Source organism: Ips typographus, linkage group LG8 (genome assembly GCF_016097725.1).
Source record: "Ips typographus isolate SLU linkage group LG8, UJ_Ityp_2.0, whole genome shotgun sequence".
In the NCBI taxonomy this organism is placed as follows: Eukaryota; Metazoa; Arthropoda; class Insecta; order Coleoptera; family Curculionidae; genus Ips; species Ips typographus.
The window spans coordinates 4632109-4657091 of NC_138429.1; the positions used below are offsets into that span (position 1 = coordinate 4632109).

Genomic DNA, 24983 nt, shown 5'->3' on the forward strand with positions numbered 1-24983 from the left:
TATTGGATTTTGCAGTCCCTTTCCTTATACTAGTGTCCCAAGAGGTAAATTAAGTTTTAGAGGTTAAGAGTTATTAAAAAGTATCTTTGGGCGTTTTTGATTTATGGATTATATGTTTGTATTGTAATTTTCAGAGCACAAAAATAGCAGGAGGTAAATTTAGTTTTCCTGAGAATTGACGAATGCATCAAGTAACTAAAACCTACCCTTGAGCGTTTCTGCTCTTTTGATCGTATGTTTGTTTTTCTGCAAAAATTGGACTTTCTAACAGAAGTATCAGAAAGTTAATTTGGTTTATTTTTAACCATGTATGTAATAACGTTACTTCTTATTGTAAACCAGGAGGAAAGATGAAAATTACCTGCTCTCACTTTCCACCCGTAAAAGTACTTACTTTCCACCCAGTTGAATGTCAATATGTTTGTATTCAACGGTCAATATGTTTATCATATCGTGACAAGTAGCATCTGCGTCTTCAGAAATCTCCATGTTAAAAGCACTCTAAGGAACGTTTTGTCTCAAAATATTGAAAACAATGGCCACATTCGTTTTCAAGCTTCATAGAGCGAGCAGAGCGTTTTTGACGTCACGATGACGTAATTTGGCAAAACCATAAATTGACCAATTGTCAAACTACGTCATTGTGACGTCTAAAAAGCTCTGCCCGCTCCATGGAGCCTGAAAACGAATGCGGCCACAATAGCACAATAATGACGTTGTCAAGATTGTCTCGTACACAAGTCTTGTACTACTCGTACACTTATACTACCTTATTGTTAGAGACTATTAGCAATCAATATCTCAACTAAATGATTTATGAAAAGTTTGATAAGATTCTGATAAATGGTTGAAAGTAAAATAGTATACAATCCACGGTGGAAAGTACTATCTATTATCTCGACAGAAATCAAACACTTTCCTGAGTATGTAATATACTATTTCATGACAGTTGCTTGTGTTTCTGCTCTCCCTGATAATATGCTTGGTTTACCGTAAAAATTAAATTTCCCTTCAAGAGCACAGAGAAGTAGCAGGAGAAATGTCTTTTTTTTGGCGAATACACCAAATATTCGAATATCAAAGAATAAAACCCCGTTTTGTGAGTGCATAAATTCAAAATCTTTATTTATATACAAAATCGTAAGTTATGATTGTCGGTATATTTACAAATTTCACAAAAGTTACAACAACACATACATTTCACCTTAAAACTATGAAAACAATAACAGGCAAGATACAAACAGCCTAGTAGCATTTCAAAGTCGACCACTTTATGACAAAAATTGCAGTTGACTACTCTTAACTTAAATCTTCTTATTTTTACATAACTAATCATCGAGATAGTAGTTAATTTATCACACTACGATATGATACATTATTATTAATTAATTGAATTTTTTAGAATTTTCTTAGAGACAAAAAAATAAAATAAATACAATATTTGTTTTAATAGGATAGCGACTTTATTTAGATTGTCATTCCATTTATCACAAAATAAATAATTGCTTTTCTTAGTGGAATTATTATAAAATAAGCGCGATGTATATAATAAACAATAATAATTAAATGCGAAACAAAATAGAATTAATTTTTTGAGATTGTTTTACTACTGACTAACTCTTTGTAGTACACATCAGAAATAACACATACATATAAATAATTTAGCTTCTGATAAACATACTATTTGCTATACATTCTGGCGTTAAAAATGTTCCTTCTATATCAAATAATTATTATAGTGTCAAAGTAATTTGGCAGGCGCCTACAATTGTCACTGTCAGTTACGATTTCATGTGCATTAAAAATAAATCTTAAGTCTAAAAAAGTGGTCGGGCACAAAAATAAACGTCATAATAGGAAATTGCCTCAACCGACTAAAAGTATGATGCACACTTAGCCAGTTTCGTTTAATAATGATTTAACAAACTATTCAATTTGCTCTGACTTGTTATCCACTTAAAACCTAATATCACATTCTTTAGAATACCGTAATTTTTGCCACACCAACATAAATTATTGCACCGAGTTACGTAAACGGCATATTCAAACATGGGACTCCAGAGGCACCTTAAATCCGTTCGATTCTGGGAAACTTTGCGGCCTCGATCCGATCAAGTGTTGTCGTAGGGCCACCACCATATTTTCAGGACCGATCAGATTAATTTCGAATAAAAGTCGTTCCCGTCTGGTCGAACTTAAATCAGGGGAACTTGTTCTGATTCCTTTTTCTTTATTGTTTTCTGCATTTGGATTGTTTTCGTCTTGGTTTTTGTTTAAATAGGTAACTTTATCGGGATCTTTGGTGCCTCCAACCGTATGACGTCTTTTTATAGATCGATCGGGCATACCATTTTTGCGTTTGTTTTTTGTGGATTCTTTCAGTCTTCTTCCCGAAGCGAGAATCTCTCGTCTTTTATTTATGTTACTTTCAGTTTTCTCATTTTTCGTTAAACTATCTGACCTTTTAAGGCTTTCGCTTCGTTTTACTTTCGTGGTAATGGGATTCACTGTTCGCTCAGGTTTATTAAGCGATTCTGATCGCTTCAGTTTAGGTGCGGCATTACTCCTGCTGTGCGCAATCAAAGTCAGAGAGATATGCCGATCATTGTCAGGTACATTTTCTGATGCCTTAGTGTCTTCTTCTTTTTCGGTAATTTCTCGTTTAAGCTCTTTACTAATTGGACCATTGGTTTTTTCCGGAAACGGTTTGAAAATTTTTAACTGGTTCGATTTGTGCAAACTGGGATTTTTGTACAGGTCGCTCGGTTTGGTTTTAAGTTCTTTATCCTCTTTTATTGAAACTTTCGTCAATTTCTCTGGGGATGATTCGTCAGCATAAGGAATGTTCTCTGCTGATAATGTCGTTTTTTCTTTGAGTTTCTGGTCGATGAGTTTGGTCATGGTGCTCAAAAGCGATTCTAATAAAAAAAAAAGTAATTTCTACAAAAATCAATCATGGACGAGGGTGATACAAGTAGTAGAGTTGGACGAATTGAAACACTGCATTTTTTAACATTTACAACTTTCAAAATACTGCTTATTAAAGCAAAATAGGTCTAATATAAGCGTTAGTTTTCATGACAATGTATACCGAAAACAAAGTGGTGTTTGTCGTACTAAATTTATTGCCGTGTTGCATGAATCTGTCAAAAAAATCATGCGTCTATTAGAAAAAGTTGTTATAATCAAAATGGTTTAAAATTAAGTTAACACGCAAAAGTCTGTGCAATTGCAGTTGATAAAGTTAGCGCCAAAAAGCGAGAAAACAACGGCATAAGCTGAAGTAAGTTTCTGGGAAAAATTACGAATTAAGATATACCTTTCATCAATTAATAATATGGAACATTTATTTTTTTTTGGCTGTATTGACCAATCTACCCAATATGCTGTGATTTACGCTAATATTGCATTATGTGGACTTAACGTGTTTTGGTTGAAGTGATAATCTGAGTTTTTAGCTGTACTAACTCAATTTGTCAGAATAAGTGAAAATAGATACTGTAAATGGTATATGATGAGTCTGCATGTGCAGCATATATGTAAATCTCAAGCACATCAGTGGTTAGTTTGTGATTAAAAAATGCAACTTTTTCTTAACCAATCACAAACCACAAACAGTGCTAGGAGTGACGCAAATGCTACACCTGTACTTCATCATAACGTTAAAAATCGTCTTACAGCCACCAGTCATTTTGAGTATTTTAGATAAATTTAAGGTTAGACTGTGAATGCTCAATAGCTTACACTGCAAAGTAAGTCACAGTCTTTGAACTTAAAACGTCAAAATGACGGTACATACGTTCATGAAATATCAGATTGGTTCGTATATTTAGACAGCTTGTGGCGATTTTATTCCTGCAGGTAAATCTTAATACAACAGTGTGTTTGTCCTAAATTACCCACCATTATTCTTGAATAAAATAAAAAATCATGGCAAAGGTGAAAACAAATTACAAAATTGGTTAAGTTTTAATAGAACGCCCTGTATATTTTAAGATTAATTGATAATGTTTTTTCTCCTGATTATGTTTTTTAGTTAATAAAACATAATAATTTCATTGCTTTTCAAAGTCACAGTTGTCATAAATAATCAAAGAGCCTGAACATTACCATTATTTGACGTCACATTCAAGTAATTTAACAAAGCAATACATTGACCAACTGTTAAGTTACGTCATCGTGACGTCAACCTTGCTCTGCACGCTCAATCATCGTCAGCGTCGAAAGAAATGTGGCCAAAGGAGTGGTTAAGTTAACATTTGACGTCACGATGACGTAATTTAACAAAACAATGACATTGATCAACTGTGAAACTACGTCATCGTGACGTCAAATTTAACGTTGTCTCTTTGATTATTCATGACAACTGTGATTTCGAAAAACAATAAAAATACAATGTTCACATTCTATTAATTCGATAACGGCTCAACCAAATCTATCAAAAAAACATCAGAAGAGAAAAAAAGAGGACGCATAAAAGAAAAAAAAGAGAAAATGAAGAAAAACAGCTGAATTAAGTATAACGACTCAAAAATCAGTCGGAATCAAAGAAAATTTTACCAGAAGGTTAACAATATGTCAGGTTTTGCAAATTTCTGAAATTCATAAATATTCCCAGAAAATCTAGCTTCGTGTTACGATTTTAAGTCAGCTGAGCGGTTTTTCTACCTTGTATAACAAATTAGAGACGATTGTACATTTGACGTGTTCTAGGGGGTCTTTGCGGGGCCGCCGTAGGAGGCCTCACAGACCTCCAACCGGGGGTCGATGCCAAGTTTGAATTTGAGCCTACAGAGCGATGCAATTATGATATTACGAGCGGAAATTTCTACGCTTAAGTGCACTAACGCAACTCGTAATAGTTGGCAAGTGGTGTTTTACGTACAGAAATTTACTTACCATCGTCCATTGCAATTTTGTGAAGGGAATCCAAGGAGCCTTTTCTATGAGGGTCGGTCTGAAATTTAAAAAATTAAATTTAAAACATAGAATAGTATATTATTCGAGGGTTCTGACAATTTTTAGAAGATTTTTAGTTGTGTTTAAGAGCCTCCTCGAGAGGGTGTCTTTTAATATGCATATCGGTGCAAATGACCCTTAAAACACAGGTCTCTGGCAATTTTCGTATTTAGGGGCCTCTGGCAATTTAAAACAATTTTCATACAAGGTTTAGAACACTTGTAGAAGCTTCTGTCACCTTTGAGAAGGTTGTCAGTGGCATTTAGAAGCCACTGGCACTTTCTTAATGAATTTAGAAGCTTTTGACAATTTAAAACAATTCTTAGAAGGTTTAAGACACTTGTCGAAGCTTCTGGCAATTTTTAGAAGCTTTGCAGTATTATTTAGAGAGCTCTGTCATCACTTGTAGAGGCCTTTGGCATTTTTTAGAAGGTTGTCAGTAGCACTTAAAGGCCTATGACATTTTAAAACAAGTTTGGGAAGGTTTAAGACACCTATAAAATCCTCTCGCACTTTTTAGAAAGTTTAAGACAGTTGTAGAGAGCTCTCAATTTTTTTTTTCATTGGCATTTAGAGGTCTTTGGCTCACTCAAAACGGTCTTAGAAGCCAAGGAGGTTTTAAAGCTATTGAACCTGTTTCAGTCAAAAAATAAGTTGACTTGCATTGTCTGTGTCATTTTTCTGAAAAACGTTTCCTAAGGAAGATACAGTCCTCCAAATTTCAATTTAAAAAATCGTTTTATAGTTTAAAACTGAACATCCAAGACTTGTGAAAGTCCAAATTTGTACTGAATAGTCTAAAAACTTTTTTACTACTAGGAATGGTCTTATGATTCGCTTTCTCAGACTGCCATCCTGGTTGAGTGTCTGAAACTGGCATTCAAGAACTAAAAAAAGTCCGGAAATCAAGACAAAGATTGTATTGTGCATGAAACTCATTTTTTACTACTAAAAATAATATAAAAGTTGACTTTTAATGGCTAGAACTGTCTTTACTAGGACTAAAGAGAGTCCAAAAGTATATTTTCAAGACTTTAATTGGTGTACAACTGAATTTTCTGGACTGGACAGCAAGTCTAGAAGTAAATTAAATTTTCGGACTATTTTATTTCTAAAAATTAGTTCTCAAAACTATTATTGTAGCATTTGGTACCAAAATTTTTTACTTTTATTACTGAAGAAACTTGACTTTTGGAAATAGTCTCAAACTCGATTTTTCAGTCTTAAAAAGCACTAAAAACAGTCTGAATTTCTTAGAGATGCTACAATTTATTGCACTTATGAGTGTAGAAGTCAATTTAATAGTGAAGAAGCTTGAAATAACATTTTCAAGACTATGGTCAGTGAACAAACTGGCTTTTAGGCCTGATAAGTCAAAAACTTTGTAAAGATAGTCTTGAAACTCGATTTGAGGCACTGAAAACAGCCTTAAAACAGTCTAGTTTATTAAGAAATACTCGAATTTTTAGCACTGAGGTGTCTAGAAGTCGATTTAATAGTGACAAAGCTTGGAATGCCATTTTAAGTCTATGAAGAATGTAAAAATTATTTTTTAAGTTTGCTATGTCAATAACTTGGTGAAGATAGTCTTGAAACTCGATTTTCCAAGCTGAAAGTAGTTTTGAAGCACTAAAAATAGTCCAAAATTCGAAGAAAATAAAAAGCACGAAAAACTCGTTTTCAAGACAATTTTCATGAATCTAATGTCAACGTCCTGCATCTCAGACTATTTTCAAGACTAAAATATTGAAATTTGTCTTCAAATTATGAAAACTTACTTCAAATGCAAATTTTAAGCTTCTGATGTCACTTTTCATTAGTTCAGTCACATTTTGGGGTTCAAGTCAATTTTTAAGGTTTAAATGTATGAATTTGTAGTAACAAATTCTTGAAAAAGTAGTTTTTATGTTTACAAGTCAATTTTCAGTATTAAAGTCTCTCGATTTGCATGAAAAGTCAATTTTCAAAACTAAAGTCTTTCAGTTTGTCTGGAAACTATGAAAACTGGCTACAATAATATTTTTTAAACTTCTCAAGTGAATTTTCCGTTTCCAAGACAATTTTTAAGTTGGGTTGGGTTAGTTATGGGTCTTTGACTGTAATAACGTGTAATAAAGTGCTTGTTCCAAATTTGATCAATATTGCTCCAACGGTTTGACAGTTATGACAAAAAAAAAACGATTTTTTAAACAGAAATTTGAAAAACTGTATTTTCCTTAAGAAGCACTTTTCAGGAAAATGACATAATGAATGTCAACTTATTTTTTAATTGGCTATGGATTGGTGAATTATTGACATTTAAAACTGGACCACCCTGTATAATCTGTTTCTAGTATCAACACCATGTGTTATTTCAAAACGGAAAAACTTTTACACTCATAAAAAACAATACACTCATAAATGTATAATGCTGGGGCGGTTAAGAAATGATTTTTTCTAAACATATAGATACAGACATTTACATCATGTAGGCCTAGAATTTGACGTACATTCCAAAAATCAAATAAAAAATGGGTCATCCTATTTAAGAAATTATAAGTAAGGTTTGTTGCTCAAATTTGGGACACCCTGTATACTAATGGATTATCTAGGAAATAACAAACTTTGCGACAATAAACCAAACACCAGCCCGATGTGTACGGTTTTTTTAATATTTTTATCGAAAACAGCTAAATATCGACATAGGATATGCTATACAAAAAATATCCAGAAATTTACGTAGAATCCATAAATGCAATAAAAAATTTCAAAAGTTTTCATTTGGAAATGTCAACTGGAAGGTCGTATTTCAATTTTGGGACACCCTATACAGGGTGGTCCAAATAGATTGTAACATACTTAAAGGGTGGAAAGTACATAAAAAATAAACTCGAAAGTGTCATATAAACTATGGTCGAAAAGCGCCCCCTAGCAGAGCTAGCAAACCCTAAAATATGTACCCCAAAAAACAGTTTTTTTTTTTATTTTAATTCCTAATCAATAAAAACAAATAAAATTTGGCAAATTTGTCACCATTTTGAAGTAACAATTTGGAATTTTTTTATTTTTTTTCAATATTCCGAACAGAAGCGATTTTTTTTATTTACGCACAAGTTTATAAAAATGACTGTACCTGAAAAACTATGCAAAATAAAAAGATATGCCAAGACAAGCTTTTCTTGGGAAAAAGTATGGGCTATCACATGTGCCACATCAGAATGTCATAAAATTATAGCTTATAAAAATTTGAAGCTGTCAAACTTTTTGAACGGCTTCCGTGGCTGTACGGATTATTTTCAAAATTTGAAAAAATGTCCAAATAAACATACTCAACATAGCAAACATGCATTCCAAATTTCATTTGAGTAACTTTTTTCGTTTAGGAATTAAAATTTAAAAAATTGGAAATTGAAAAATTTAAAATCTTGGTGCCTTACCTTGACAGTTCGCTAGCTCCGCTAGAGGGCACTTTTCGACTATAGTTTATATGACAGTTTGGAGTTTATTTTTTATGTACTTTCCACTCTTGAATTATCCTACAATCAATTTGGACCACCCTGTATATCTAATTCGTGTCTCAAAAAATGCGCTTTTAAAAATAATAACGCGTCGCCGAACAATTTTCTAAAAGATAATTCCCTAAATTTTAATCGAATTTATTTCATACTTTATGGACACACTGTACAAGAGCTTTACCAACCTTTTTATAGTTTCAATTGAAAAAACTCACAAGAAATGATGTTGAGTATAATAATTTGGCCACCCATATATGACCCTCATTTAGCTTCTGTCAACACACTGAATATTAGTGCATTATTGGTTGTAGACAAACAATTTATTAGGATGGTTGTACTCACCTCGCTTTCATACTTGATTTTCTTCAATCCGCCGTTGGAGTTTAGTTCTGCCGTGCTCGAATTGACATTTTCCACTGAACTTCCACGTCTAATACCGTACCGGGATCCGTCAAAAGCACCAAATTTGTCAACCGGATGCCGATTGTTCGTAATGGCGCTGAAGGAGTACCTCGAAACGTCATTACTGATCTGACTACCTACATACTGAACCGAGTCCATTGAGTTCAAGCTGTTTCGATTCGTCGTTGAAGCGGGCCGAGCAAACACGTTGATAGCCGAATGGGTTTTCGATAAAAGGTAATCTTGATGGGGTTTTACTGACAGTTGAGATGAAGTGTTTACATTTGTAGCTGAGGAACTAAGGGGTCCACGTGGATCTAAAACAAAAACGTTATTATAAAAATTATCAGGTTTTATTTTGAGTGTAACCAAAAACTTACCAACAGAAATTTCAGTTATTCTCGGTTTCTGAAGCATCCGTTCAGTCTCTTTTCTAAAATTTTCAATCCGCCTGGATAAATCTGATTGATCCGTTTTGTAATTAAACCATGGATTTTTCTCGGCAGATTGTTTACTGTGTGGCTTATTTTGGCTGTCAAGCTCATCCACACTTCCTTGCGTTACGTTTTTACTGCCTTCAATAAAACCCTCCGCAACCTGCATAGAAATTTTAACGTTAATCACTAAGCCCTAGTAATAATAAGAAAAACTGTCAAACCTGATTATGGTCATTTATACTACTGAAATGACTGAACGTTTGTTGACTAACAGGAGTTGTGGGTTCATCTTTATGGGATTCTTGATGATGGCTTCTCGAAGGTTTACGCATAACCTTCCGATGGGCCGCAGTAAATAATGAAGACAGAAGGGCTCCATTCTTTTCTTTTTGGTCTTTTAAAGCTGAAATCGACTAATTAGCACCTCCAAAAACATTATCACACCCTGTACAACCTTCATATTTGCTAATATTGTTCAGTAATGCTTGGTTATTTGTTTCAAACTCGTCGCAACTATCGGGTACTGCTAATGGCACCATCGGTAGATTAGGTTCGTTTTCATTTTCGGGGAAGAACCAATCAGCCTAAGAAATATGTTTGTTTCAACATCGTCAGGTTTAACGAAATAAACTACGCCACTGTCTTTAGTTTTTAAACCGCTCAAAAGCAAACAATTTAGAAAATGTATTTTTGTATGTAAATAAGGTTTATTGTTGCTTATTTCAATATGCATTAATATAAAAAATGCAATTATAATAGCGATTTCTTGCAAGAGAATGTGGCTCTTAATAACTAAGTATGCGCGCCTTTGAACGTATACAAAGTGTCCCTGAATTCGAAAAAAAATGGTATCCTAAGAAGGGCCTTTTCTTTGTTTATTGGGTCTTCTGTCTCACACAAAAAAGGTTTGTTGGGAAAATGAAATTTCGCACTATTTTCAACTAAGTTGAACATTAACCTAGTCGTCCTACCGGACTTTTTAGACAAAGAAACTTTTCCAAAAAGACGTAAAATAAAAGAAAGTGCATATATTAGATTAAACCCTGACTCCTGTGTTGGTACATCCTCTATTAATATTGACCAAACTTGGTTAAATATTCTAGAGGAGGAGATAACACTTGGTCATATCAAACAAAACTGAAATTTCTTGTAATTTTGTTTTCAATATAAAACCCACCTTTCACTACAACAATAGATAACCTTTCCTATTGGAATGACAAAAGTCAAAATTTATGTCAATTTTTATTGACAAAACCCTTCTCAGAGTTCCAAATTGAACATTATCAGATTTAATATTTATTAAGTTGTTGTTTTCTGTGTTCTGCCGTTGTGTTCTTTCTTTTTTAGATTCTCTGAAGACGGTGGTAGATTTTCCACCGAAACGTCAGCGTTTTTAGGTAACAAGACCGAGCCTAAGTCAGTGGTCTTGTGTTGGGACGACTAGGTTAATGTTATTTTCAACTTAGTTGAAAATAGTGCGAAATTCCATTTTCCCAACAAACCTTTTTTGTGTGAGACAGAAGACCCAATAAACAAAGAAAAAAAGGCAGTTCTTTAGTTCATCAATTTATGGGCAAAGTTGTGCAATTTACAGCTGAAGGATATTAAACCAGAGACTGAAATTTAGATTTTTCGATTTTATTAATTTCTAACATTATTTGAAATAGTGATGGATAAATGACCGATAAATTTTACTTTATCAGAACAATTTGACTGGTAAATTACAAATACTGTGTTTCTGGAAGTCCAAATTTTGGACTGACGGCGGACCGTGGATGGTGGATTAAATCTAAAGTTATCTTTTTTCTCCCCATAGGGTCTCACCCAGCCCTTAAAATGGGTCTAATTTCAGGTTTTTTGTTTGTGATTAAATACGTAGCAATTCAGGGAAACTCTGTATAATTTTTTTTAAAATTATTTAGGATTTAAAAAAATTGTTACGCATAGTAACAGAATTTCAAAATGTTCACCCATTAGTTAGGCCATAGTCGATTTAACTGCAAATATTTCAACTAATTGGCAACACACAGACAATTAAACATAAATATTAACAAACACTCACATTTGCAATTAGGCTCTCAACCACTTTGCACTGGTTGTTCATGTTAGTCACCATGCTTTCCATACTTTCGCTCTCCGGTCGTACAATAGTGGGTCCAAAAACGATAGCCAAGTTTTTAGCCTCCATTTTGTTGGTATTCGAATTATCCGCCACTCGTTTTAAATGTTTGATGACGTGCTTCAACGTGTGGTAATTGTGATTCGGTAACCTTTGAACCAGCCTTTTCAGTTCTTCTAGTCGAGCGTTGGGATCTTCAATTTTATCGGCCTGTTTTTTGTTACATAATTTAGATAAATCAAATTTTGTTGAGAGTTTTTAAACGTACTTTAAGAAAACTAGGATACAACGCCGACGTAACTAAACTGTCAGGCATTTTTCGCAGAAACGCTTTCAATAAACTGCTGACTACATGCAAATCGTTCCATCTTTGGTCGTCTAAAGGCACATCTTCAAAGTTACGGTTAATTTCTTCGGACAAAGCGGTTATGGACGCATTGTTTCCGGGCACTCGGTATATACCAACAACCTGTAAGCCTCGTTCGTCAATGATGTCCGTACAAACTTCAACGAAACGAGGTAGATAACAGTTTTGGCTTGAAGTTATGCAGTGTTCAATTGGAACCCCAAATGTTGACCTAAACAAAAAATGTTTTCTTGATGAATTGAGTTAAATAATTTGATCAACCGGTACGTACCCTTCGGGTGCTGTGGGAGAACATGGTGAACTTGTTCCTTGGTTGAATTTCTTAAACTGTTTCGCCATTCTACCCCTCCAGGTTTTGCTTTTTGGACTAGTCGTAGGAACTGTATTATCAGGTTGAGCGGATGGCTTTCTAGCTTTATTAACCTAAATATAAAAACAATTCAGTATTTTTGAACTATTTTTGATTATAAAGGGTGTTTTTTGAGAGGTTTGATTTTTGACCATCTTTCCGATGACAGACTCTAGACCTGTAAAATGTCATTAGAAAGTGCCAGAAAGGCCACGTGACGTGACAGTAGCAGAAGCCTATAAGAGCGTCAGATACCACTAAAATATAATTAGAAAGCGCCATAAGCCTCTGAAATCGCCAGAGGCCCATCCATAAAAAGTAATTTCTAAGTGCCAGAAATTTCTGAAAAGCAACGTGACACTGCCAGAAGCTTTTAAGAGCATCAGAGACCAATAAAATGTCATTAGAAAGTGTCAGAATTTGACCAGAAAAAGCTAATTTCAGCTCAATAAGGTGTGAATTTTCTTAAGCCAGAACAATGCTTGCAAATTGTGTAATTAATTTCAAAAATCGCTGTTCAGTTTGGAAAACTTACCGTTTATGTTAACGGTTGACACAAACGTCTATCCGAGCAAGTGTTTCAGATAAAAATGGATCGTTTTTACACTATACACACTCTGAATGATAAAATTCATCCGCAGACGTGGTACTTTGCAGTGTAGTGTAAGGAGGACCCGAATGAGATAATTTTGCGAATACAATTTGGGTTATTAGCTTTACAAGATAAAGCTCGTACAAGAGCTGAATGATCAAAATCTGCGTCGCACATTTAGAAAATGGGCGTAGAGCACAGTAAGTTTGGTAAAATTAAGAGCGATTTTCGAATTGAATATGCAGAATTTGCATGTGTTGTTCTGAAGTCTAGACATGATTAAATGCCAAACCTGACTGAGCAAAAATCTTTACCGGCCAAGTTAACTGGTCAGGAACAAAATTCTAAAAAAAAACACCCTTTAGCAATCAAGCAAACAATTCTTACTGGCGACTGCCCAGTAGGAGATCGATTCCGACTAGACATGGAAGTTTTTCCATTTTTGGTGGATGGTTGTGGAGACAAATGACTGCCTTGCACTTGAAAAGTAGTGGAAGCGGGAAACGATTGCGGAACGGCTTGTTGTCTGCTTCTAGTTTGTTCCTAGAAAAAAAAAACAGTATAGCTACATGCAAATCTTGTCCCCAAATGCAATATTTGAGTAAAAAAAAGTATTGTTTGTAATTTGTGATTGGTCAAGAAAAGCAGCAAGCTGGAAGCTGCTCTTCTTTGTATGATAATACCGCACAATTTAAAGCAACAAAAACACTTAAAAAATATATATCATTGCATCACACGCTTTATCAGAACTAATATTTACTCAACAGACTACCTGCGAATTTTTAAAACGAATCTAAAAATACCTCGGACTAAGTACGTAATTATGATTTTGCGGTATGTCTCCAGGCGCAAAATCCCATTAATCAAATAACTGACTAAAAAAATGTAAACTTACCAATTCAGCCTCCGTGCTGACTGCGACTTGTTGCTGCAACGTCTGCACCCAATCAGCAAAGTCTTCGTTACTTTCCGCCTGGATGAGGATCTCCGATCTACACGGTTTGACAGTCGACATACGGAAAACATTCTTCCTTTTAGTGTAGTCACCGGCTACGCGCACTGCACTGCTACGCATATCAACACCGGATGCCAGAGATTGGTCCAAGGATACTTCCGAAGAACCAACCGGACTCTGAAAAGAAAAAGAATCGTACCATCTGACCAAATTATTTTTTATGACACACTGTCATATGACGTCACATTGAGTGAGGTCACAGTGATGTAGTTTGACAGTTGAATGGGATTATCCCACAAATTAAAAAATCAGTCAGTAAAGTATGAGTGCAAAAATATAATATTATTGTCAAATCAGGTTTTATATGACATTTGTTAACCAGTTCACTGTCAGGTGTTAAATATTTAAATTATATCAAATAATATGTTTTTGAGATGAGAAAAATGATGCGAATCTGAAGATATTAGTATTTAAACAATTTGGAATTTACCAGTAATTTACTGACAATGCTCATAAATCTCAGAAACACGTCTGGTTTCAAAAACAGTAAAAAACTGTGTTAAACTGTACTTCTTGCAAATTTTGTCATTAGTCACAGATATCACGTGGTTTTTGAAAGATAATTTAGCTTGGCAGTCACGTGACCACTGTCAAAATAACTGTCATAAATCTCAGAAACACGTTTTGTATACTGCAAGAAAACTTTGATCTAAACCCTGATTTTTGTAACTTTTGAGCACAGTTTGTCAGTCAGGAACAAAATTGCTTGTCAAATCGACTTGGAGTGAGAAAATGACAGTTTTAAGCACATTTTTGGAATCCTCATTAAATTTCCTGTCCAATAACTGGAAAAAACACTACAAAATTTGGTACAGTCAAGGAAAAATGCAATATCAAAGTTTGAACTGCCAGAATTACAGTTTGAAAGCACAGTCAGGGACAAAAACGCCTGTAAAACATACTTGGATTAAGAAAATGGCCGTTTTAAACACATTTTTGGAATCCTCATTAAATTTCCTATCCGATAGCATGAAAAACCACTACAAAATTTGGAACAGTCAAGAAAGAGAGAAGAGAAAAGCGGTGAACTGCCAGAAACTCAGTATTTGTAATTTACATATTTAATTACAAAAAAAAAAAAAATTATTTTACTGAAAGTAAACCCATCACTATTATAAATGCAACAAAATTCTGTTTAATTAACTGTTTGGAAAGGGCCAGTTAACAGTTCTGACATTACTATGTCGTTAGTGTCATCTGTCAAATTGACATCCCTGAGGTAACAACCGAATTTTACGTAGCTTACGACGTTGCCAAAACAGGACAAACTATTGCATCGTTCAAGGCAATCCCTTACCGTTCATTGGACCATAACTACCTACGTCATATTAACAGGCTTTTTGAACAATATAGTTTTTCAATACAATTTTTTTCGGACTTAAAAAGTACGTGTATCATTTTTTTGTTGTTCTTCTTAAATATGAAATAAAAAAAATCATGGGAGACTTCCAAGTAGCATATGACGACTCTCAAATTTTTCCCTGGTAAAAAGCATTAAATCAAACTGTTATTTTAAACATTTTTATTACGTAATTTACTAACATTGATTGTCAATAACAACACAGAATGTATAGTATAATCAGTGTAACGTCTGCTACCCACAAATAACAATTTATTACCTTCCACAACCAAGTTGGTTAAAATAAAGAAGTCTCCCAGTCAACTACGACAATAATTATCATCACGTAAATAACTGAAATCCGCCCACGTTTGGATGAATTAAAAATTTCCGACTGCAACAATAAATTCCTGCATAAACTGCATAGATTAGACAATAATGACTACGTCACACGAAAAGATATACAGATAACAATACTGGAGTATGATAATATAGACAATTTGGTATAAATTATTACTGTTATTGAGTATACAAAATCCTTGTAAGTTGAAGACTACGCCCCCATGATCTTGGTTGGCAAATATCGTTAATTATGAATTGCAGTTAGACCAGAATTAAGGCTTTTACGGTGTTTGCAATGCCGAAAACCTGTCAGCCAATTAAATCGAGTGCCCGTTAATTAAAGTGAATAGGAAAATTCTGGTAAAACAATCTTTCAAATTCTGCACCGATTGTTGCAATAATTAAAGAGAAATATCGGAATGCACCGCCAGAAATAAGAACATTCTAATGGTAATTAACAACGGTGATCTTGAATGGATGCATTTTTACAATTAGATTAGTTTTAGCAATATGATCCGACTACAAATTAATTCCTCTAATCTAAAAAAATGCGGTTTTCGTTTCAAAGATACACCAGAATGCAGCGAAGATCACGATTGTGCATCGTTTGATAGAGGATACGACCTTGGCCATAATTACAAAAGAGTCTCCACTGGTTTTTGCCCATAACCGTTCGTTTTCATGGTGTTTCAGGCTACTAACATTAAATACACTCGAGCTATGTTATCAATACGTAATTAAAAACAGTTATAAAATTCAGTAAACAAAAAAATGAGGCAGTTTTTTAGCAAAACTTTCACTTAACTACACGTTAATGATTGGCATGTGGCAGAGCAAACGTGTACGTACGTAAACGTAAATATTTAATAGAAGAAACTGAAAAATAAATCTACTTGAAATATTACTTTTTCTATAATGATTCCAATCTCCTGTTTAAACTGAGTTGAATAATGATCCTACTGATAATTAATTATAAGTATTTAAGGTTGCTATAGCTATTGTCCGTGTTGAAAACCTTAGTAAATGCAATTAACGGTGCAAGTTAAAAGTTCTTGCAGGTATTAACTATGTAGTCGAAAAAAAAGTGAATAAAATGATAGTTATTATTAGTTCTAATTGAAATTACCACTAAAATTCTCTGTTAAAGAAATACCTCTTTACAGATGAATATGGGCGTTTTCTATTCGAATCTAGTTTATCCAAGATTATTGATTCAGTGTTTGCAGTTTGTGATTGGTCAAGAAAAAGCAGCAAGCTGAAAGCTGCTTTTTTTGACCAATCACATACTACTCACTGTGCTGAGATTTTGCCAAATGTCATACATGGGGATTCACCATAATGTTGCTTTCAGCTTGCTGCTTTTTGTGGACTTATGGCGAATGTTACTTTAACATTTGGTGTTATTAAAACCAATTTGATTAGAAAAACTTTTGGGTGGTATTTCTTAATTGATTAGGACAGCTGAATACACTGAACAACATATGGAGTTTCTTTTTGGGGTGGTCACTCTTGCATGAGCACAGGGTAACTTATGTATGTGTGTACATTCTTCCTTGTACGTTTCTGCCTAATTCTAACCCATACACCATTGCTAATTGCTTTTGTAACGGTTGAAACAATGGTCTTGTGTTGCAAATGTTGCATCAAATTTTAGCTGGAGATTTACTGGAGAAAGTTTTAATTGATTTCAAAAAAGCTTAATACATAAAACAATTAACTTAATAGAAAATTTTACGCGAATCATCATAAAACATCTTCAGGCCTAAAGTTCCGGTTTTTTGACCTATAATTCGAAGATTTATTTTGTATTGTTTGTGCTCACACTTTTACTTTTATGTGGATTATTGCGACGTAGCCCATATCAATTTGCAACTTTATGGGCGGTTACTTAATGTTATCGTTGGTATCTCTAGAATGGATCTGGTGCGTTCATTCTGAAGCTATTATAAATACGAGTTAATTTGAGGTCTGTCATTTTTTTGCACGGGAAAAGAGAGAAAGTAGATTAACAGCCACTTTGCTAGTGAAAAGTTTTGTTAAATCAATCTAATGTAAAGTGCTCTGTAAATACTAATTAGTGTAGGTAAAATTACCCAAGATCCAGTCGAACCCCATCTCTTCAATTTCCTAGGAAAAATTCCCAACGTGGACAAATGTAAATTAACATGCAGGGGGATACACGACACGGTTCCAGATTTGCTTCGATGACTTTGATTTAACATCCCACGCGGTTCTAACATGTTGCCCCACTTTCTCAAAGTAACATTTCGTGAAAAAAATGTCTAAAATTGAACACGACAACAAAAGCACAACTAACACAAACAGATTCAAAGTAGGATAATTAATTATTAAGCCGAGTTGCAGTTTACGGTTTCACGTGGTGTTGAGGCAGGTCACGACGGTACCTGAGTACATCGGGGTAGATTCTAAAAATACTACGTAACAGGTTTCATAACGAGATTTTCAAGTGAGAAAAGTAGTTAATGAACAAACCGCGAACGCCAAGTCGGCAGCCGCGATCCCTTTTTCTACTTCGCGCCACGGCTACTCGGATTATAATACGAGCATCACAGAATACCAGGAGTAGTGGTATATCGTACCAAAAGGTGGTTCTTAATGGTACGTCACCCCCTTCTTGGATAGCGTGCCGTACGTGTGCTTGACCCTCCTCGTTCTTACCGATTCAATGACTTAACATCTGCGTTTTTTTTTCTAAGTTTATGCGGGGACTCATTTGCAGAAATCATAAATATTCCGTTCAAGACAGATGGCGATGTAACTTTCGTTAGTTTCTTGGTATTTATTATCTCAATCAACGGTTGCATTTTCAAATTTGTAAATCAAAAAAAAGATGTTCTTAAGTACTTTTTGAATTATTTTAAGGGCGCTACATTTGTATTTCTATGAAAGTTTTGTATGTGAATAACCTTGCTTGTGACAACATAATTTTTGTTTTGACCTGCATGCTTTGATATACCACTAAACTATCAGTTATAATATTTGTTTAATAAGTTTGGTAAACTGGATCACTTTAAGTAGACTGTTTGTCTCCATAATGAGCTTATAATAATTTTGTTGACCATACAGGCTTATGTTGGTCTAATGACTTGTTTTTTACCTAAAAACTCTTCTAAATATAAATATGTATCCCATCATTCAAAAATCAATGAGTTTTCGTCCGTAAATCAATTAAGAATATGTAAAGGTTTGGCTAAAGGCGGAAAATGTCCGCAAACTTTACATATTCAAAAATTAATTTTTAATCAATTTGAAACAGAAATTATATACACAGTATGTGTATAATATTTTTCAAATTTTCAACCTAAACTGTTTATTAGTGCGTAGTATGTATGACGTAGCTAACTATGAGCGTTGCTATTGGATGTGATAATCTCCACCTTTTGACTTTTGACAGGGCTTACGATTTTAACGTCCCTATTTAGATTAGGTTGCGGTTGGTCATTCGTAGAGTTCGGTTCAAAACTATTGGTGACAAACTGACCTGTTTCAATGACGTTTGATAAATAAGGACACATGCATTAGTTTAGCAATAAACTTGCCAATGGAAAACGGCGCACTAGGTGCATTACAACGTTGCCAAGAACATCAATAAAGAGTTACATTAGTTTTTGAAAATTGTTCCATAATTTAAAGGCATCCTCGTACTTCCGGTTATTTCATTTAAACTAACTGTATTAATTTTTATTTTAACTGTTGTGAATTTGGCACCACATTTCTATTATATCCTCTACAGGGTGCCACAAATTCGTGTTTAAGTATGGGATCTCAAAAACGGTAAGAGATACAGAGTTGGTAAAATGGAGGCAAAGTTGCAGAATTGGGAATTCAATCTTATGTCGTTTCAACATTTAAAAATATCCAGTCACTTCCGGTAATATCCGAAAAAATACGAAATTTCGGATTTTTTTTTTTTATTGTAAGCTTATTTAATGAGATAATTTAAATTTATTGACTTTTTGTCATTGCAACTTTTTTCCCTCTAAAACCTGATATCGTCAAATTTGAAATCCGACATTTCGGTTCTTGCAAGCCATTTTGGGTTTGGTATTCAGGGTCGAATTTGAATTACCCTGTATATTGTATAGGTATATTTCGTATTGAAAGTTTTCTGTTAAAACTAATAATAAAGCTTGTATTGGGGTGGTCTAAAATCAATCAATAACCCTGTACATTTCTTGGCCAATCAAAAACTACGAAGACTGCTGATTTTCGGAAATACTGCACATGTGCACTGTCTTTGAAATTTTTCATAACTGATAAAAAATTCTGTCCTCACAGACTTATATGGCAATGTGATCGGGGTACTAAATAACCAGCCATAAACAGTAAAATTAATTGTCCTATAAATGTAATTTTTTGATTTACTGTTCGTATCTTATACAGCAATAAAAACCATATGTACCTACTTCTTGTCACATCAGCAATGTCTTTTCCAATAAAAAATTCTAGTTGTAAACCCTCGAAATAAACAAAACTACGTCTCCGATCTGACCTTCTGTTCCAAATTATCATAAAGTTTTGCAAAACCGACAGAACGTGATAATATTCAGTGTGGTTGCGTCAAACCGGACTGCCTATACAGGGTGTCAAAAGTGATTTAATATGCGAACAATTAAACGTTTCAGATGTTCCAATATGGTCGCAACTTCCGTCCATCCATCGTGTTACCAAACGGTGGCATTAAATATTAATAGTTTGTCCCGTATGTTACGTTACTGGTTTATTTGCAGGATAACGTTACAAAACGGAATAAGCCGAATATTATTTTTGTTAGACCAAACCTGAGCAATTAGCGGTTATTATTGTAAAATTGCACAAACAAAAGAGTTATGACTCGTGCAGGGTGATGGAAGAACTGTTGCGGTAATTGTAAAGCTTGAGGACGCGACGCGATATGCACAACTTTCACCTCGAGACAAAGAAAAATCAATTTAATTACTTAATAAGCAGCACAATGCTAATTGCATTTTGCAAAAGTATTGCAAAAAAATAGTACTTGATTCCAACTGAACAACTAGGCAACAATCAAGAAGAATCACTTACCTGATGATGTCGATCTTTGAATAAGAACAGCTTAGGCCCTCTCAAAACCATCGTAACTTGTTTCCAGGATCTATCAGTAGCTCGCTGCAAACAAAATTAAAACATAGTGAAACAACCCGCTTCGATGATAGGAATGGTATGAAATGGATTCTTTAAAGTTAATGGTCATTCATATTGGAAAATATTTGAGACCCTATTTACTCATAAACGGTCAGCGCAGGTACTTGACCGGATCAGGGTGGGGTGTAATTTGAAATCCTTTACAAAATATTGGTCATTTCATATTAATTTAAATGAAGCAATTTTATGGTAGCAACAATTATGGTTTTAAACCAAAATTAGACACTCATAACTGTTGGTCAGTTATTCCAAACCATTTCATTAACATTCCCACTCTTACATGACTCAGCTTTGTTTCATTTTTAATTTTAATTTAAAATCAATTGTGATCTTACCTTTCCATCGATTTCCAGGATTTTACAGTTGACCTGACCTTCGCGTACTATATCATAAGTTTCTTTTCTAAACGGTCCAGGACTGGCAGCTGTTCTGTCCCGATCCAAAGAGCTGTTGCTGCTACCACTGCCACTAAAATACAAGTAGAAAAACCGTTTAAATTAGCGAATTCGCAACAAGTTGAAAATTAACGCTTCCCCGAAAAAAAACATAAATCAAATGTTATTTCAAAGTGAAATTGTAAGCAAACAAATTTCGCTCTTGGTCAACTGAATTGTGAATAGTTTTACATAACAGGGCTTTCCGGTTAACTAATATTTGTATGAATGGAACTGAGTTGATTCACATTAAAATTGAACTCATTTTTGAACCATATAGGATGAATTTTATCTAGCTATAGACATATACCTATAAGGTTCGTTAAATTTTAATTAGGTTCCTCATAAACATTTAGAAATAAATGAAATTTTTGTCACTTCGGAGAATAACACTTTGATAACTTTTTAATATTTCGTTGAATACTGAGAAAATCATAAAATCTGAAAAATTCTATAAACACAGCAAAACCCACAACTAATTTAAAAACGTTAATAAAACATTAAACAAGCAATTAGGCACGGTCGTTTGAAAAGATTCCCAATTGATAATCTGTAACTGTGATAAGATCAGTAACGATTAAGCAGGGTAGATTTGTCTGTTAAACGATGTTACAATCCAAAAATTTTTACTGCCATTATCTGGCGCCAGGATGTAGTGAATTTGTTTCCTTTGCTTTTTGGCTTTTATGACTGTACCTAAAAGTATCGTCGCCAATTTGGTGGTCAGTCTAGGTAAACACAAACTTAATAAAGATTCCAACATCAACAAGGACAATAAATCATATTTTTGTCTGAAGAAGATGAAGTCAAAACGAGTAAACAAAGCTTTGGAAGCTTTTTAATTGAGACAATGAGTACCTAAAGTAAATTCCTGTGAAAAAAAAATCAACTTTTGCTTAATTTAAACTGTGATGGTGTTCTAGAATTTTTAAATGGAATACTACAGAGGGTATTACACGATAAATGTGTCACATTTTAGGATTTGATTAAACATAAAAAATAACTCTAGTTGGCTACATAAACCATGGTCCAAAGATGTTTCGGTATATAAATAAAAGCTGATTAAAATTGCTACAAGTTTCACTCAGTCAAGGTTTTCGATATCTATTATAGTTTTCGAGATATTCGCTCTTGAACGTCCCCTTTCCAACAGCTTAAGGGCTATACGGATAGGGACTTTTGATATGTTACTAGTCCAAACAAAGTTACGACATCAAAAATTATGTTTCAAGCATTTCCCTCTATACCGTTTCATTGATTAGGCTAAAATCAAAATTTTGCAAATTGATTAGAGACGAAACTCGAAGTTTTAGTATTAATTCTATGGGTAAGTAAATTTATATTTGTTTTTCAAACTTTAAAACCGTGTATATCTGTAACGAAACATCTTTGAACCACGGTTTAACTTATATAGCAAACTACGGTTATTTTTTGACATTTAATTAAGGATGGGCGTAAATATACCTTGACTGGTTATTTACCGGTAAGGTAAAGTAAAATTGGAAGAGTAAAATTAAGTGTGACAGGAAAATTTACCAATTTTACCAGTAAAATCCAATTTGAATAGTAAATTTATGGATCTAATTGAAATTTGCTTCAAAGATATTAATTTTCTGTCATGGCTGTCATTAATTTGAAAAGTCATAAATCTGAATCACTACACTTTTCATGCACCTCCTGTATAGTAGCGGCACTGAACATTTTTGCTCTTTTATTGTTTTTGAGTTATTTAGCAAAAACTGGTTTGGTGCAACAAATTTTCAAATCAGTTGAAATTGTGGTTTGAGATTTGACCAGCCTGTAACTGGGTTATTTTTGGGAGTTGAGGGAGGTTGCACCACTCAAATTAACCGTCTTAAGCTCCTCTATCCAGTAAGTTAAAGCAAAAAATTCTATCTTAAAAATTGCGTACAGGGTGACTCAAAACAGTAAATCACTATACTTTTCATGCTCACCCTGTATACTGGACGCAAAAACGGTCCTGCAAACTTACGGTGCTGAGTTAAGGAGTTGATTAGGAACATTTTTGGTCTCTTGCTTGCAAATTTTTCGTAACTTTCGTAACCAGCACAAACTGGTTTGATGCAACAAATTTTCAAATCAGTTCAAATTGTGGTTTGAAATTTGAACGCTTTATAATTCAGATATTTTTGGAAGTTCAGGGTGGTTCAACCACTCAAATTAACCGTCTAGAACTCCGTTTTCCAATGGTGTCCACTATACTTTTCATGCACACCCTGTATACTGGAAGCAAAAACGATCCTGCAAACTTACAGTGGAGAGCATTTTTTTTTTGTAACTTTCACCGTTTTCAAGTTAGGAAAAACTGGTTTGGTGCAATACATATTTGTTTTATACAATCGTGCAAAAACGTTCACTTTTTTAATGATGTTTAGTGCAAAAAGTTCCTCTGCTATATTTGTTGTGCTTCTGTCATCAATCAAGTCGATTTTATAAAAAATATGGTACAAAAAGACCTTTCTTGCATCTACGTGCTGTTAAACTATCTCGTTGCGTGCAAATAAGATGTACTTTTTGCACTTGTTGCATAAATAACTAAAATCAGTTGAAATTGTGGTCTGAAATTTGAACGCAGTTTAAAGAACAGTGAGGGACAAATTCGCCTGTAAAACCCACTTGGAGTAAGAAAATGATAGTTTTAAGCACATTTTTGGAATCCTCATTGAATTTCCTATTCAATAACATGAAAAAACACTATATAATTTGGTGGGAGACAGTCAGGGAGAAAAACGGTGTCAAAATTTGCCTGAAACACAATATTTGTTATTTACCGATCGAATTTTCCTGGTAAAGTAAAATATTTACTTTACCGACAATTTAACCCATTACTACATTATTTAATCAAACCATAAAGTATGACGCATTTATAGTGTAACACCCCGCATATTATTAGGTAATTGAAAGATTAGACATGTATGTAAAACAAACACATTTCATTTTCTGAATTATGGGGTTCGAGCATAACATTATTTCGGATAGTTAACTTAAAGGTTAATGATTAGTAAAACAACAAGGCAAGCAGCATGTTAGAAGCAAAGAGACACTCGAGTGCTCACCCCATGGAGGAGGCGGCGTCTTCAAACAATTTGCGTAGCTGCTCGATGTCCCCATGGAACGGCGAAGGATGCCATTTCCTATACCGGCTACAGACAAAATAATACTTTACTTGACTACGTCCACCGAAAATAACTGCAGTCTAATTTCCGTACTTGATTGAAAATTATACAGATAAAAATTCTACAGATATTAGCTACGTCAATGCTGAACATGGAATTGGAATAAAATATATAAACCAGATACCTTAGCCGGTACAAAAACCAAGTACCCAAAGCTAAAAGCACAGTGACACTGAATAAACAATAACAAATTAGTGCTTGATACAATACAATAATTAAGCACTTCCAAATAAAGCGTGAATTAATTTTGACCGTCACCAAACCACAATAACAGAATTTATGAAATATTTTTAAGTAAAGATTATAAATTACAGTAAATACGTCTTAGCACTTACTTTCTTAGAACTTGAGGCGTTACATCCTCGTAATCACTCAAATCACTACCAAACGAGTTGTCTTCGTTTTTGGTGGCTTTAATGTAGGATTCAGGCCTTCTTGCCCTGTCATCATGACCTGTGAAAATAGAGACATATTACCAATTGCATAATTAAACCCAAGCAATACATCAAAGGTCTAGCTGAAGCTAGCAATTGAATAACTTGTTTGTACACTGACCAACTTACCTATTCTGCTTTTTACCCTTCGCTTAACGACAATAGGCTCGGTGTTAGCTAGAAGAGAAGGAAGCAAGTTAGCACATACATATAAGGACAACAAGAATGATTAGTTAAACTTCACAAACAGCAAACATACGGGTTTAGCAAACATACGGAGCATGTATGTACTCATTTCAAATTATTTGAGACAAACGCA

General features: G+C 34.1%; 1 protein-coding gene across 15 annotated transcripts in view; it reads right to left on the minus strand.

Moving 5' to 3' along the window:
* Positions 1 to 1095: 1095 nt before the first annotated feature.
* Positions 1096 to 24983, minus strand: part of LOC145732420 (rho GTPase-activating protein 21-like) — an 84125-nt gene continuing 60237 nt past the window's right edge. For 8 of the 15 annotated variants that reach the window (XM_081984668.1, XM_081984660.1, XM_081984663.1 and 5 more), the window contains 16 exons: positions 24794 to 24841; positions 24566 to 24683; positions 24111 to 24197; positions 20935 to 21067; positions 20480 to 20563; positions 13615 to 13851; positions 13107 to 13262; positions 12050 to 12201; positions 11680 to 11989; positions 11355 to 11621; positions 9747 to 9876; positions 9514 to 9695; positions 9236 to 9452; positions 8796 to 9172; positions 4900 to 4957; positions 1096 to 2918 (listed from right to left, as the gene is read on the minus strand). In XM_081984668.1, coding sequence (XP_081840794.1) covers positions 2044 to 2918; positions 4900 to 4957; positions 8796 to 9172; positions 9236 to 9452; positions 9514 to 9695; positions 9747 to 9876; positions 11355 to 11621; positions 11680 to 11989; positions 12050 to 12201; positions 13107 to 13262; positions 13615 to 13851; positions 20480 to 20563; positions 20935 to 21067; positions 24111 to 24197; positions 24566 to 24683; positions 24794 to 24841 — 3431 coding nt within the window. In that variant the 3' untranslated portion in view covers positions 1096 to 2043. Of the gene's footprint in view, positions 2919 to 4668; positions 4789 to 4899; positions 4958 to 8795; positions 9173 to 9235; positions 9453 to 9513; positions 9696 to 9746; positions 9877 to 11354; positions 11622 to 11679; positions 11990 to 12049; positions 12202 to 13106; positions 13263 to 13614; positions 13852 to 20479; positions 20564 to 20934; positions 21068 to 24110; positions 24198 to 24565; positions 24684 to 24793; positions 24842 to 24983 lie in introns of all 15 variants that reach the window. The other 7 variants (XM_081984664.1, XM_081984671.1, XM_081984674.1 and 4 more) reach the window with 4 other exon arrangements.